At 46.1% G+C, this 17,306-nt stretch overlaps 1 protein-coding gene across 1 annotated transcript in view; it reads right to left on the bottom strand.

The window, feature by feature from the left end:
* cdh23 (cadherin-related 23) overlaps positions 1-17,306 on the bottom strand; it is a 704,187-nt gene that overhangs the window by 421,733 nt on the left and 265,148 nt on the right. Inside the window, exons 10-11 of the mRNA XM_041176120.1 lie at positions 13,025-13,213; positions 5,073-5,222 (exon numbers count right to left, since the gene is read on the bottom strand). Of these exons, the coding sequence (XP_041032054.1) occupies positions 5,073-5,222; positions 13,025-13,213 (339 nt within the window). The remainder of the gene's footprint in view (positions 1-5,072; positions 5,223-13,024; positions 13,214-17,306) is intronic.

Below are 17,306 nucleotides of genomic sequence, written 5' to 3'. Positions count from 1 at the left end.
TCTGGCCCCTGGATTTGGGGGACCTTGTGAAGGTGTGGCTGGTGGTGCTTCTCCAGTGCTTTGAGGTGCCTGCTGTAGGTTTTCCAGGTCTCCGAAGCATGTAGGAGCTTGGAGATCACTGCTGCCCAGTAAACCATAATCCCAAAACACCATTATTGCTATTATAAGTCTTTTCTTAATACCATCTGAGAGGATATACAACCGGTTAAAATTTTGGAATTACATTGTACATGATCTAGAGGGAGACCAGTAACTTGCACAAAGAAATTTGAATTCCCAGTTATTAAATGAAAGAAATATGCCACAAAGGTTTCACATTTTAATGAAAATTTTTCCTGTACATGAGTTAAAGCAAGTGCTACTAATTTAACACTAAATATTTTGTAAACACTTGTTTTTTTAAGTCGCAAATCTCAATAGTACAATCCTTGTTCACCCAAGGGCTCCCCCATACCTTACAGAATCTTGGGCAGAATTTTATGGCTCCGTTTCAGCGTGATCATAAAATCCCGCTGCTGTCAAATTTCACCCCTTGAGTTCCTTCACTTTTTCTCCGACCAAACCAAGGCAGAGCTCTCCGAAATCCACTCCGATTCTCCTCAGTGTTCCTGCTGCTGTCCAGGGTATGAAATTTCTTCGGGTCCTTCCGGCTAGGCGACCGTCTAGCTCTCTTTAAGCACCTCACGATTTTGGACACCCCCAGCTCAGGCATGGACCTCCCTGCGCTCTTGCTCAATGACACCCAACATGGCCCTCTGCTAATGGCCCACAGCTTCTGGAAAATTCTCTCTTTGCTTTTCGAGGCTGCTTCCAGGATCCAAGTGCAACTGTTGGCAGCATCCTCTCTCTGCCTGTCTCCAAGCTGTTGCAGCTCAAGACGTAACCAAAACAGGAGTATACCTCCCCTACAACCCATCCCCATGACAAAATGGCACACCAAGGATATCCTGGATAGAGGTTTCAACTAATTAAATTAAATTCCCAAACCTGTCCTTCGATCTAACAAGTATATAGATACTTTAAGACATCCACTTGTTTACCAGTTGCTTTCCAACCTTTACCTGATTGAGAAAATGACATGAATAATTTAAATGTCTTATGTAGACATCTTGTCTTCACCGAGAAGCTCAGAAGGGGACTATCCATTCTTTAATGATTTCCCACTTCCAGTTCTGATATTAAATAAACACTCTTTCAAGGACAATTACTTAAGATTTGTTTAACAGTTTCTCATCAGGTTCGTTGTTATCTCACTTATAAAAACTTCAATCCCCAGCCTAAAAGCTTTATTCCTAAAACACATAAATCATGAAATTAGACATTTTCACAACAGTATAATATCTTTAAGACATTCATGTCAAATTCTTTATCCCGTTATTCAGATAGGGTTACACACAAACATCGGAACATGGAGCATGTGTAGCCTCTTGGCCCCTCAAGCCTGCTTCGCCATTCAATAAAATCATGGGACATCTGATTGTAACCTCCCGCCTAGTCCTGATAACGTTACACCGCCTTGTTAATCAAGAATCTATCTACCTTTGCCTTAAAAGGATTCAAAGACTCTGCTTCCACTGCCTTTTGAGGAAAAGAGTTCCAAAGGCACACAATATTCAGAAAAAAAATTCTCATCTCTGAATTAAATGAGCGAACCCTTATTTTTAAACAGTGACCCCTAGTTCTAGATTTTCCCACAAGAAGAAACATCCTCTCCACATCTACCCTGTCAAGACCTTTCAGGGTCTTAAAGGTTTCAATCAAGTTGCCTCTTACTCTTCTAACTTCCAGTGGATACAAGTCTAACCTGTCAAATCGTTCCTCACAAGACAACCTGCCCATTCCTGGCATTAGTCTAGTAAACCTTCTCTGAACTGCTCCTAACACATTTACATCCTTCCTTAAATAAGGAGATCAATACTGTACACACCACTCCAGATATGGCCTCACTGGTGCTCTGTATACCTGAAGCATAACCTCCTTACTTTGTATTCAACTCCCCTCACAATAAATGATAACATTCTATTGGCTTTCCTAATTATTTGCTGTACCTACATACTAATGTTTTGTGATTCATGCACCAGGACACCCAGATCCCTCTGAATCTCTGAGCTCTGCAATCTCTCACCATTTAGATAATATGCTTTTTTTCTATTCTTCCTGCAAAAATGGACAATTTCACATTTGCCCACATTATACCTCATTTGTCAGATCTTTGTCCACTCACTTAACCTATGTCACTTTGTAGCCTCCTTTTGTCCTCTTCACAGTTTACTTTCCTACCTATCTTTGAGTCATCAGCAAATTTAGCAACCATCCCATCTATCCCATCGTCGAAGTCACTTGTATAAATTGTAAAGAGTTGAGGCCCCAGCAATGATTCCTGTGGCACACCACTCGTTACATCTTGCCCAACCAGTAAAGACCCATTTATCGCTACCCTCTGTTTCCTGTTAACTAGCCAATCTTTTATCCATGCCTATACATTACCCCCTACACCATGAGCTCTCATTTTTTGCTAGTTCCTACTTATTTCAAACGTGTAAATGTTTCTGTTGAAATGAAGGACTCGGGAGCCAAAAACCATGGGGACACTCAAGAGATAGTTAGATAGCGTGACGATCTTAACACCGTAACAAATGTAGGTTCACGTAGATCAATTGCACAATAACATCGCACAATATTGGCTCCAACTTTCAGTTAATCCCTCTGACTGAGCAGGGTTTTTACTAATTTGGTCATGGGTGAAAGAGTGGATGCAATTTCTGCCCACACTGATTCAGCGGCAAACTGGTGGAGGGAATTGTTCAGCCAATCTTTACTCACAGGGATGAAAATCGGTTGGGATTTACAAGGAAGCAGGGATCAGGTCTGCCAGGTGGTAGGGATGCCAATTCTAGCTGGGTGCATTCCTGGACATCCCACCTCCAACCCCACCCCACCACCCCCATGCTCCCACCATCCTCCATACACCACTGGTTTTACACAGTGAACTGGAAAGGGAACAGCACACTCTATTATCCAGCTGGATTGACCTTAAATAAAAACAGAAAACACTGGAAAAACTCAGCAAGTCAGGCAGCCTCTATGGAGGCAAATTGAGTTACCGTTTCAGGTCAATGATCTTTCTTCAGGACTGAGAAAAGTCAGAGAAGTAACAGGTTTTAAGCCAGGGGCGGGTGTGACAAGGAGAAGAGGAAGGTTTCTAATCTTGCCCCATTACAGTTCCCCTTTGGTCCTGGGAAACTAACTCTTCTGTCATTCAATCTTCCCTGTCTTTCACCCTATCACAGACTTTTCCTTTTACCTATTTCATCTCGAACTTCTCTCAGTTCTAAGGAAGGGTCATCGACCTGAAACGTTAACTCTGGGCAGAATCTTGCCCTTGTCGGGCGGGCGAGAAGCCGCTCGCTGCCCGTAATCGAGGCCAGAAGGCGATTTCACGCTAGGCGGGTCAATGAAGGCTTGCCCCAGTGTGAAACGTGAGCGGCTGCGCTCAGTGCTGCCTGTGTGGGGGAGTGGAGGGGGATCGCGAGCACAGGAGCTCGCTTCATAATCTCCCCGAGGCACAGAATCGCCTCAGGGACATGAAGCTTTTCCAAAAAAAAAATAAAGAAATACATAATGTAATAAAACATATCCCCTCATGGGACTCTGTCATGTGAGCAGAGGCATGTTATAATTAAATTTTAAATTAAAAAAAAAATTATTTGCTTTAGGAAACCTCATCCTGCCTGTGGATGAGGTTTCCTGAAAAGTGCAAAAGGCCGCTTGGCCTTTTCGCCTGCCCGCCGGCTGTAAAGTTGGACGGGCAGAGAAAAATTTAATTTAATAACTTTGCTCGTGGCCTATAACATGCCTATAACAGGCCTATAATATGCTTATAACAGGCCTATAACATGCCTATAACAGGCCTATAATATGCTTATAACAGGCCTATAACATGCCTATAACAGGCCTATAATATGCTTATAACAGGCCTATAACATGCCTATAACAGGCCTATAATATGCTTATAACAGGCCTATAACATGCCTATAACATGCCTATAACAGGCCTATAACAGGCCTATAACAGGCCTCTAACAGGCCTATAATATGCTTATAACATGCCTATAACAGGCCTATAACATGCCTATAACAGGCCTATAATATGCTTATAACAGGCCTATAACATGCCTATAACAGGCCTATAATATGCTTATAACAGGCCTATAACATGCCTACAACAGGCCTATAAGAGGCCTACACCTAAGGCCTCTAACAGGCCTATAACATGCCTATAACATGCCAATAACATGCCTATAACAGGCCTATGAGGCCTACAACAGACCTATAACAGGCCTATAACATGCCTATAACATGCCTATAACAGGCCTATAACAGGCCTATAACAGGCCCTTTTAATTACCAGTGGGTGTGCTGCTGACTCTGGCGCGTGCCCACCGAATTAAGTATCACCCGACTGCGCGTTGATGTCAGGCTGCTCACCCGATGTCAACGCGCGACATTTTACGCCCGAGCAGGTCAGGCGTGCGCTCGCCCACTCAGCTAAAAAATTTGTCCTCTGTTTCTGTCCCCACAGGGGCTACCAGACTTGCTGAATAGTTCCAGCATTTTCTGTTTTAATTTGAGATTTCCAGCGTTCTGCTTTTGGATTAATCCTGATATGTTTGCGAGACAGCTTTTCACCTCCACCCACCCCCAATATTTTTTTTTTACCGACTAATAAGTGAAAAGCATTCAAAGCCAATGACAAATAAAACCCACAATTTTGTTCCACGGTCACTGATTTTTCCCTTGAATGTTGCTTGTGGTGATGTTCTGGAGATTGATCTTCGTTCCTTTAAAACCCCGGGACAATCCTGGCAGCCCTACCCTCCGATGAAGGGAAAAATGACCCCCCCACCCCACCCCGGCTGGAGTTTATGGAGTTCAGCTGCAGATCAGCCATTGAATGGCAGAGCAGGCTTGAGTGGCAAAATAACGTTACCCTATTCTTAAGTTGCAATAACTGGGTGCTCCCTGTTTCAACAAAAAGTCACCCCCGAAACGAAGACTGATCAAACAACTTACAGAAAACTCATAGTGAGAGATGCGCTCATAATCCAAGGGCACAGCCACTCGGACCCGGATGTCTATCCTCCCCTGGCCGGATGTCGGCGAAATGGTAAAATGGTCTGAGTTGTTCCCCACTAGCTGGATGTCAAACATGCTGTTGGGAGCCTGGAAAGGAAACGGGAAGAGAAACGGAATTGGATACTTGTTGCGGCAATTTGGAACGACAGCAGATCTGCACCTTGAACATGAATCAGAAATTAGCCTGAGAACCAGAGAGAAAAGGAGGGTTAGGGATGGGGGATGGGGGACAAAAATGATGTCAGAGGTAACACAATATAATGGCACAGCTCAACAGCATATAATCAAAATTCTTCAGAATCTAGTAGAAACCATCAAGAAAAGGTGTACAATTTCACGCATGGAGTGTTGCTAATGGCTAAACTGTCTGACTGTGACTGTCTGCAGCGACTGGGCCCTTAGCCCAGGGCTGCTCAGGTTACTGAGGAGTGGCTCATCGTCAATGAGAAATTCCACTTCGTCAAGGAGCAAGCCAGTTGTCAGGGTATAACTCGTAAATCACAGACACACACACATACCCCCCACTAGCACACACACACACACCCCACTGGCACACACACACCCCACTGGTGCACACACCGCCCCCCCCACTGACACACACACACACCCCACTGGCACACACACACCCCACTGGCGCACAAACCCCCCACCCCCCCCACTGACACACACACATACAACCCCCAATGGCACACACCCAATGGTAAATACACATGCCCCAATGGCACACACACACACCCCCCAATGGCACACACACACACCCTCAATGGCACACACACACACCTCAATGGCACACACACACACCCTCAATGGCACACACACACACCCTCAATGGCACACACACACACCCCCAGTGGCACACACACACACCCCCAATGGCACACACACACACCCCCAATGGCACACACACACTTCAATGGCACACACACACACCCCCAATGGCGCACACACACACACCCCCAATGGCACACACACACACACCCTCAATGGCACACACACACACCCTCAATGGCACACACACACACCCCCAATGGCACACACACACACCCCCAATGGCACACACACACACACCCCCAATGGCACACACACACACACCCCCAATGGCGCACACACACACACCCCCAATGGCACACACACACACACCCTCAATGGCACACACTCACACCCCCAATGGCGCACACACACACACACCCCCAATGGCACACACACACACACCCTCAATGGCACACACACACACCCTCAATGCCACACACACACACACCCCCAACGGCACACACACACACCCTCAATGGCACACACACACACCCCCCCAATGGCACACACACACACCCCAACATGAGGGAAGAGCAGCAGCAGAGTCTGTCTGAGTTCCTGCAAGGAGTAAGAAATGAAAAGTGGAATCAGAGGGCGGAGGGAAAAAAAATCCCTTTTTAAATTAAAGTAACAGATGAACCAAAAATCGATAAAACAAATGAATAATTTCAGCACCAACAGCCAGTTTCCAACAGATTTCAAACCAGTGGCTGTGTAAATAATACACAGGAAATAGGATTTCCTGGATCACTGCATGAACAGTGGGAATGTATTGTAGTTCTGTATTATTGCAGAACCTAAACTTTTTAAGATAGCTTTTGCATCTAATTTACTGCCCTTTCCATCATCTCCCCCACCACCCCAATTTTAAAAATGATTAATCATTCGTTCTGCTCTCCCAATACCAAACACCGTCATCAATGGGAGCAGGCAGTGTGAGCTATCGCTGCCAAAGGTGTGTCAGCCAGCAACAGACCATGGGCAACTCAAGTGACACGGCACATCGCACATCGACCCACCATTCAGACTCCCTCTTCCTTCCTGGGACTCATTTCTACTTTGGAACCAGCCAAGCTTGAGGGCTGAGGTGATTCTCTGCACCCAGCGGGGGACACAGTGGCAAGGGGTTGTCCTTTGAGAAAAGAGGCTGCAGTGAAAGCGCTGGTGCCCTCTGGAGTTTAGAAGATGAGAGGTGGTTGTGTTGAAAATGTACCGAGTTCTTAGAAAGCTTGGCAGCACTAATGCTGAGGCACTCTTCACACTGCCGGAGAATCACAGTCTCAGGAGTGCAGTCGGCTATTTCAGGCAGACATGAGGAGGAATTTCAAAACAAAAACAGAATTACCTGGAAAAACTCAGCAGGTCTGGCAGCATCGGCGGAGAAGAAAAGAGTTGACGTTTCGAGTCCTCATGACCCTTCTTTACTCAGGGGGCTGTGGATGATCAGTTGCTGAGTTTATTTAAATAACCTTTTGGGCATGAGGGGAGTCAAAAGAAAAGGGGACAAGGCAGGAAAGTGGAGCTAGATGATCAGCCAGGATTTTACTGAATATCGCAGCAGGCTCGAGAGCTCCTATGGGCTGTTCCTGCTCCTATTTCTTAAGTTCTTATTTTCTGAATGGGGAATCCACAGTTGTAGGAAGCACAGGTTAGAGAATCAGGATATAATTCAGTGGCTCTGCTCACAGAACCATCCCTCTGATCTGAGATAATACGATCCCCCTCTGCCCAGCTCCCCTCTCCCCAATGCTTTATCCCAGCATTTCGATTCCACGACTCAATTTTTAAATTTTATTTCCACGAACCCGATTGATATCTTCTAAATTTTCCCGATCTTCCAGGCTGAGTGGTCACGAGTAGGCGGACAATTGGGTCTCAGACTTCACACCATCAGGCTGTGTCCCGATGCTACACATCCCACAGCAAGAGGCCACAAAGTCATTGGGACGGAGCTGAAATAATCCCCAACGTGCAGTGATAGCGTAACTCCTCCTGCCACAAAATAACTCCCTGACGCAATCCCAAAGCAGCCTAACTGCTCGCAGTTGCAATGGATACATTAATAAATGTAAAGCAACTGAAAATCTGTAAGAAACTTTGATTCTTCTCTGAGTAATAAGTGGGTCAAAGAGGACCTGGTGGCCTGACAAACACCTTTCAGGGCAAACTACCAATGTGGTTTTCTACTCTTCATTCTGCAGCAAAACTAAACATTTTGCCACGTTTCACACACCAAACAGCAGTGGAAAGATGTACTTCCAGCTCTGGAGTCAGTTATGAATGAATACCAGTGCTTCATGGTTCTAGGGATTGGATAAGCACCTACTACCGTAGAAGATAACACCTTATTCCTGCGTGAATTCATTGAAAAGCAATCACTCTGTTCTTCTAAATGCAGGTGCCCACCCACTCTTAGCCCCACCTCCATCTACCCAAAAGTAAACCACCCTCATCCCACCATTGCCCACCTGTCCCTTCCCTACCACCATCACACAGAGGCCCCCATCTCCAAACCACCCCCCCCACCCATACCAACTCCACCCACACAGACCCCCACCCATATTTACCAAACCCACCCACCCAAAAGCTGTCACTCATACTAACTCCACCACCTACTCTTCCAACCCCACCCATCCACACTCAAGGTGGCAGAGTGGTAGTGTCACTGGGCTAATATTCTGGGACATGGGTTCAAATCCCACCATGGCAGATGGCGAAATTCAAATTCAATACTAAAAATCTGGAGTCGAGCCTGACGATGACCATGGTTCCATTGCCGATCGCCCGTAAAAACCCACCTAGGGAGAGAAATCTGCCGCCCTCACCTGGTCTGACCTACATGTGACTCCAGACCCACAGCAATGGGGTTGACTCTTAAGTGCCCTCTGAACAGGGGCAATTAGGGATGGGCAATAAATGCTGGCCCAGCCAGGGATGCCCACACCCTATGAATGAATAAAAGTAAGTAAATTAACCAATTAGAAAAAATACCCACCTCCATCCACACACCCTCCCCCCACTCAACCTCATGGGGCCCTCGCTGTGCACAATTTGGTAATTTGGCAAAACCAACAACAACAGCGGCTGCTCTTCAAAGATATTTAATCGGCTATAAAGCGCCTTGCAAAGCCCCGAAGCGGCGGAAAGCAGCGGGTCAACTCAAACCCACTTCCCGCTCAGTTTCCAAGACCATCGGCCTCCGACCACCTCGTGGGAGCGACCGTAACACTCGCTCCCCTGGCTGGCCTCTGCAAAGGCAATGGCCGAGCATCCACAGGTTCCCCTGCGGGGGCGGGGGGGGGGGGGGGGGGGGGGGGGGGGGGGGGGGGGGGCCGGGCGGGAGTTTGAAATTCCTCACGCGGCGCGTTCATGGGGGTTCGATGAGGGAAGCGTCTCCCAGCATCGCGTAGGCAGAGAGGCAACGCGCTGGTGGCAGGATTTTATGTACGGTGGGTGGGTGCACACCGGACTTGAGCGGGCGTCAAATCGCGCGAGATGATGTCGGGCGAGCGTCCTGACGTCATCGCGCAATATTTCGCTTGGTGGGCGCGTGCCCACCCCGCCGGCCGACAATTAAGCGGGCAACTAAGCCCATTAACAGGGCAACGCCCAGCGATTTCTTGAGGCCTGTCCACCCTCAGGGTTGGCGGACGGGCGAGTCGGCCAGGCAGGCTTTACATTTGTCACGGACCCTCAAGCAAGGGCGGGATGTTAGGAAATAAAATGAGAAGAACTATCTGGGGGCCAGCATTTTTGTTTTTATATGAGGTACGCTTTCCAGGTGCTTGATTGTGCTGCGTGGGCAGTGTTTCTCTTGCCGCTTTATTGTGCTTTCTTTTATTATTTGCAGGTCCGCAGCTCGCTGGGGCAGCTGGCTGCCTTCGGGGAGCTCTCTCTCTTTCTCTCACAGCGCTCGCCCACTCCCGCGGTGATGTCATCAACCCCCCCCCCCAACCGACAGCGCTGAGCTCCTCGGTGCCCGCTTCCCGCCGGCTGACCTCTAATTGGCCGGCCAGCGTGAGATCGCGGTTGTGGGCAGACCGCGGTCAAGGGCCTGCTTCCCGACCACTCCAGGGCCCGCTGTCCGCGTGTGCCCAACGAGGGAAAAATTCAGGCCCCCCCCCTCCATGAGTGGCACCAACAGCAAGCTGCCCGCTCTCCGTCTCTGCCAGGGCAATGCGGACAATCGGGGGATGGAAAATTGATTACAAAATGCTGCAGGGGAGGTGGAGAAAAATAGTTTAAAAAAAAAAATTGGGAAAATAAAGTCAACCATGAAGCCTTTTGTGAACTTGTGAAAGATTGGCCGGGTGGTTAACAGTGAGGTTGAGTGTTTTGAGCTACAGGAAGATATAAACGGGATGGTCAAACGGGCAGATAAGTGGCAGATGGAATTTAACCCTGAAAAGTGTGAGGTGATACACTTTGGAAGGAGTAATTTGACAAGGAAGTATTGAATGAACGGCATGACACTAGGAAGTTCTGAGGAACAAAGGGACCTTGGCATGTGTGTCCATAGAGCTCTGAAGGCGGAGGGGCATGTTAGTGGGGTGGTGAAAAAGTCATTTGGGACACTTGCCTTTATCAGTCGAGGTATAGATTACAAAAGTAGGGAGGTCATGTTGGAGTTGTATAGAACCTTGGTGAGGCCACAGCTGGAGTACTGTGTGCAGTTCTGGTCGCCACATTATAGGAAGGATGTGATTGCACTGGAGGGGGTGCAGAGGAGATTCACCAAGATGTTGCCTGGGATAAAACATTTAAGTTATGAAGAGAGGTTGGATAAACTTGGGTTGTTTTCGTTGGAGCAGAGAAGACTGAGGGACGACCTGATCGAGGTGTACAAGATTATGAGGGGCATGGACAGGGTGGATAGGGAGCAGCTGTTCCTCTTAGTTGAAGGGTCAGTCACGAGGGGGCATAAGTTCAAGGTGAGGGGCAGGAGGTTTAGGGGGAACGTGAGGAAAAATCTTTTTACCCAGAGGGTGGTGACGGTCTGGAATGCGCTGCCTGGGAGGGTGGTGGAGGTGGGTTGCCTCACATCCTTTAAAAAGTACCTGGATGAGCACTTGGCACCTCATAACATTCAAGGCTATGGGCCAAGTGCTGGTAAATGGGAATCGGTAAGTAGGTCAGGTATTTCTTACATGTCGGTGCAGACTTGATGGGCCGAAGGGCCTCTTCTGCCCTGTGTGATTCTGTGAACTCTGAAAAATATTCAACATTCCCTTTCTGGTCTGAGTTATACGTTTTTGACTAATTAAGGACCCAACAGCAGTATTCCTGGCAAGTTCTTTATCCATTATATTATCAAGTAAAGCTTCAACAAAAAGAATCATTATAATTTTGCTATTTATCTGTTACTGGGTGTTTGGCATTGAATTCCCGCTCAAATTCCTTACAGGGTGACACCTGAGCGATCAATCAGTCTCAATAAGCTTTCAGCTTATCTCTGTTTGATGGGTGAAGCCATTGATCTTTTTACCCCTTCGATCTACATGCTGGTGTATCGCTAAGCAATCCACACCAAATTACATCGTACTCCAAGCGATCCGGGAGTGCAGAGCTTCCTGCGATGTTGAAAGCAAATTTCCAAATGGCCTCTGGATGAAATGGAAGTTACCCTCCGGGGTCACAAAGGAACAAGCAAAACTCTCTTTCTCAAAACTAATACTTGAAGTGTTTGGACTTCCACTAGCTGTGTCTGAAATAATTAAATCAAATTCAATAACAGAATACCAGGTTATAAACCGTGAAAATATAATTTAGTTGGTGTCTATATTAAGCCAGAAACAAATAGCTTCCCCCATAAATGCATCTTCAGTGTGATGTTCCCAGACGGAATATACTTTAATTTATTCATCGGTCCAAAACTCACCTTTTGTGACTGAGTGCCTGTTTCTCCTTTTATCTCATCGACAAACTTTGCCATACACCCCAGGAGCCAGATCCATTATGTACAGCACTGTAATGGTTACATTACTGGATCCAGAGGCCTGGGTTAATGATCCACAGACAAGAGTTCAGTCCCACCATGACAGCTGGGGAATTTAAGCTCAATTAATACATCAGCATAAAGCTAGTGTCAGTGATGGTGACCAAGAAATGGCCAGACTGTTGTAAAAACACATCCGATTCACTCACTCCCTTCAGGAAGGGAATCTGCCACTCTTATAGGGTCTGATCCCTTTAGTCTTTTCTGGTCATGTGCATCCTTATCTTCCATTGAAGGTGACCATGACACAATGGCATAGTAATGAGTTGGCAGCACTCGTGCAAACAGCTCCTCAAATCCGATAGATACAGATGATGCACATCGACAGTCAGGAGAAATGCAATGGCAACAACTGCTTCCATTTACATAGCATCCTCAATCCAGTCAAATTGCTCCAAGGCATTTCACTGCAGGGTTATCAGACAAAATTTAACATTGAGTCACATGAGGAAATATTAGGACAGGTGACAAAATGCTTTGCCTAAGAAGTAGCTTTTTAAGAAGTATCTTAAAGGAGGAGGAATGAGGAGGTAGAGAGATGGAGAGGTTTAGTGGGGCAATTCCAGACCTTAGGGCCAAGAGAGCTGAAAGCATGGCTGATAACGGTGGAAGGATAGAAATGAGGGATGCTAAAGAAGTCAGAATTTGAGGAGTGCAGAGATCTTGGAGAGTTTTAGGGCTGGATGAGGTTACAGAGATAGTAGGGGGGGAAATCTAGGGGGAATTAGAAAACAAGGATGAGAATTTTAATGCTGCACTTGGGAATGGGAAATCAGCCAGCAGACAGTGTACAACATGGCTTGATGTATGACATCCACACCACAACATCGCCACAGGCACACACCCTTAACACAACTGCAATATCTATCTCAATATCCATATAAACTGTCCATCTAGTTTTCCAATTACTGACACAGATTGTCCATGTACATTGACTCCTCCATAATGATGGATGCAGAACTGACTTGAGTTTACAAGGTACAAGGCCAGAGGTTGACGGAGCAGCACACAACAGCTGTGTGACTGGAGGTAGCTGTCAGTTATTATTCAGGTTATACCTGCAAAGCTCGACATCGGTACTTACATCATCTTTATCTTGCACTTGGACGAAGAGCGGGAGTGCAAAGCCCACCTGTGCCAATTCAGTAATGCTGACACTGTACTCAGAGCGGTTGAACTCTGGTGGGTTGTCATTGACATCAATCACCAATATATTAAAGGTTGTGGAAACTGTAGCATTTGACGGTGTCCGGTCTTCATTCAGTTCAGTGCCCTGTTCAGAGAGGGGAAAACAAAAAAAATTAAGGAAAAGTAATGCATTTGCATGCCATTCTGTAAAGCATTTGAAAGCTTCTACATTTGAGTGCAACGACTATTGTTACATAGGCAAGTGTGCAACCAATTGACACACAGCAAGGTCCCACAAGCAGTAATGAAGTGAATGATCAGTCAAAGATATTAAGGGGAACAGATAGGAAGATCAAGAGAAACTTCCCAATAGTTGGGGAGCCTAGAACTAAGAGGCAAAGTCTAAAAATTAGAGCCAAACTTTTCAGGAGTAAAATTAGGAAAAATGCTGTCATGCAAAAGGTGGTAGAAATTTTGAACTCTCTTCCGCAAATGGCAGTTGACACTAGGTGAATTGTTAATTTTACATCAGGGATTAATACAATTTTGCTATCTGAAAGCATTAAAGGACAAAGGTGCATTAATGCTGTTGGCTCACAGATCAACCATGATCTCGCTAACTGGTGGAACTGGCCCAAATGGCCTGATCCTGAGCTGTTCAATGGAGGAATGTTTGCCAGGACACTGGGAGAAGCTCCATGGTCTTTCTTGGAATAATTATCGGGGATCTTCAACGCCTACTGTAAGAGACAGGTGGGGTTGGGTTAGCGCCTTAGTCAAAGGGCAGCTCCTCAACAATCGCACTGGGACAGCAGCACACTGTCAGCCTGGGTTATGATAGATCATATTTGTGACAAAACTAATTATTGCCAGAATACAGCCATAATATAAAGCGACAGCAATTCCGAAAAGCCAGCTTGTAGCAATTTCTGCTCCACTTTCTCGGTCTGAGCAAGTAACATTTGTTGAAGTGCAAAGCATTCTTTTTAAATACTTATCCAACTGTTAGGCTGCTATAATCAATGAGAACTGCAGCCCACGTCGTAAATCCATATTTAACAAATATATATTCAGCAGGCCACCCGTTCTCATATTGATTTTAATTAAAAAAAAATTCCTAGCATCATAATGGATCATAAATCCAAAAAAGTCAGTCAGCACTTTTTATGGTGGGCATATGCTTCATTGCACAGTTTATTATAACTTTCAGGCTTAATTTAGCGACTGAATGTAGAGGCAAAAATAGAAACAAGCAAACCTAGATGCAGGTGGGTGGAGAGGCTACAATTATTGGGGTTGTGGGGATGGAATGAATCAAATCCTATTTTTTATGGTGGAACGCTCCAGGAATTTTACTGATATTTTGGGGGAGTACAATCCATGGATCAGCCCAATTATCTGTAGCTTGGAAGTCATTTCCCAAGGGCTCTGCTCTTCCTTTGGGTCATTGGCTTACAACTAGTGAATAAGTCAAGTTTCTGGTTATTTTTGTTGGCACTTTAGGGAACCCACTTCAGTGAATCCACCCATTTTACCATCAACACCGAACTGCAGTGGTCTTTGGCGATCACAAAAATCAAAGCTTTAGGATTCCTTCAATCATTGAGCTATCAGCTGTGGCTTGGTAACACACACACACAGACAGACAGACACACACACACACAGACACAGACACACACAGACACAGGCACAGGCACACACAGTGCTGTTGGAGGGGGAGGGGGTTGCTTTTGGATGAGGCATTAAACCATCTGCCCCTCAGGTTAATGTAAAATATCCCACAGCCACTATTTTGAAGAAACACAGGGGTACTGTCCCAATGCCCTGGCCAACATTATCCCTCAAATTGCATCACTAAAAGACAGATAATCTGGTCATTATCATATTGCTGCTTTTTTTTTTGGGGGGGGGTGGAGCTTGTTGTCTGCAAATTGGCTGCAGTGTTTCCTACATAACAACAGTGACTACACTTCAAATGCATTTCATTGGCTTGAAGCTCTTTGGAGTTCCTGTGGTAATGAAAGGCGCTTTATAAATGCAAGTCTTTTTATTATTTCTTTGGCATTCTGTTGTTGAATTTTGCTCTATTTAGGAAGTTGTAACACAGGAGGTCATTCAGCCCATCATCACCTGTGCCTGCTCTCTGAAAGGACTATCCAATTAGTCCCACTCCACTGTTCTTTGCCGCCATCCCCCAACAACCCTCTCAATTATCGATCCAAATTCAATCACCCTTTTAGGTGTTTTCCAGCTCATAACTCCTTGGGCGGGATTTTCCACACGCTCACGCCGCTGGGATCTTCCGGTCCCGCCCCAAGTCAATGGATTTCTGGCCCTCGACGGGGGCTGGAAAATCTCAGCCAGTGTGTGAATAGAATTCCCGTCTCCCCAACAGTTCTTGTGCACATTATCCGAAATGCTTGTCTCCTCCGCTTGCTGACCCTCTTCCGAAGGGTAACAGTTTCTCCTCAGTTATTCTATCAAAACCGTTCCCGATTTTAAGCACATCTATCAAATCTCCCCTCTACTCGAAGGAGGACATCCCATTGTCTCGTCTCTCCACATCACCAAAATCCCTCAAGCCTGGAATTATTCTAATATAGAAACAGCGCAGATGAGCATTTTCAGGTTGGCCTGGTCGTATGAGATCAACATATAAAATGCATTTAAATCGTTTTAAAAATTCATTCATGGGATGTGAACATCGCTGGCTGGGCCAGCATTTATTGCCCATCCTTAATTGCCCTTGAGAAGGTGGTGGTGAGCTGCCTTCTTGAACCGCTGCAGCCCATGTGGTGTAGGTACACCCACAGCGTTGTTAGGGAGGGAGTTCCAGGATTTTGACCCAGTGACAGTGAAGGAACAGTGATATATTTCCAAATCAGGATGATGAGTGACTTGGAGGGGAACTTCCAGGCGGTGGTGTTCCCATCTACCTGCTGCCCTGTCCTTCTAGGTGGTAGTGGTTGTGGGTTTGGAAGATGCTGTCTAAGGAGAATCGCCATGTGTACTTTACCATGCTTTATATATTAATATGTTATTTAGATATTTATATTGAACCACACAAAGTTTTACAAATCCAGGCCTGTGTTGCCTCAAATGACTGATCCTGTTGTGTCATTCTAAGTCCAGACTGATTGATCATATCAGCCTAACATGATTGGACAGTTGTAGAGTTAGGGGGCTCAAATAGGTCCCTACAATCCTGCTGCTTAAGTTTTTAGACCACAATCTTGATTGTTAAAATCTGTCAAAACACTGCACTCCAGTAATTAGGTTAAGATGTCAAGTATTTGATGAGAGAGCAGAGTGAATTCCAATTCTCACTGAAATCCCCTGGAAGACAAGTTGAATCAGTGGTAGTCAAATTAGTCAGGTCAGTTTTTGGGAATACAATCTCCCCAGTAGTCCAGAACACTCTCTTGGTCAAATAGACAGTGGGCGATTGATGGAAATGGAAGAGATTAACAGGAAGCAACTTTCCAAAGGATGAAGTGTAATGGAGAGGGGTAGACACAGAGTAAAGGGATGGATTGGGTTGGGGGGGGGGGAGGAGAAGCAGGATTAAAGGGACAGGAGAAGCAGGATAAAATGGGGAGGTGAGCAGGGGAAATGGGATTAATGGGGCAGGGGGTAGGGAAGCAGGGTGAACAAGGCTGATAGGGGAACTTTATGTGCAACGCTGAAGCTGCATTGTAAACTATTCATGTATCTTAGCCTTTCTGAGGATACCTGTGGCTTGTGACTTTGCTGCTTCTGAAACGACCCAATCACGGATCCAAAGTGCGTATGAACAGTTACAACCGGGTGCTGTCTGGGGCTGAATGACAACTGCAGCTTCTCCCACAAAGTGGGAAGGGGAAGGAAGTCAGGTATAAAAGCGCCAGCCTGGAAAGAGGGCTGAGGAAGGCAGGTCGGAGAGAAACTGAGAGCAAGAGGGACATGCACGTGACCGAGAAAGCACGCAAGGAACAGCGCAGGTGCAAGAACGAGCACACAGAGGGGGAGCATGAACAAAAAAGAGATGGAAAGAAACATGTTGCTAGCCTGTACTTCAATTACTGCTGAGATTCACAGTATTGCGCTCAACAACAATCATGGATGAATGTCTATTTTCAGAAGAAGCATGGGGTTTTGGTTATCCCAGGCTGCATATAGGTCTTCAGAGTATGTAGCAGTGAATTCAAACTTGACCCTGAAACAATTAGCTGATTTACTTCACAGCAAGAGTTATGTGG

Source organism: Carcharodon carcharias, chromosome 28 (genome assembly GCF_017639515.1).
Source record: "Carcharodon carcharias isolate sCarCar2 chromosome 28, sCarCar2.pri, whole genome shotgun sequence".
NCBI classification, from domain to species: domain Eukaryota; kingdom Metazoa; phylum Chordata; class Chondrichthyes; order Lamniformes; family Lamnidae; genus Carcharodon; species Carcharodon carcharias.
The sequence above is the reverse complement of the archived record's forward strand: the minus strand, read 5'-3'. Positions and strand labels throughout refer to the sequence as shown.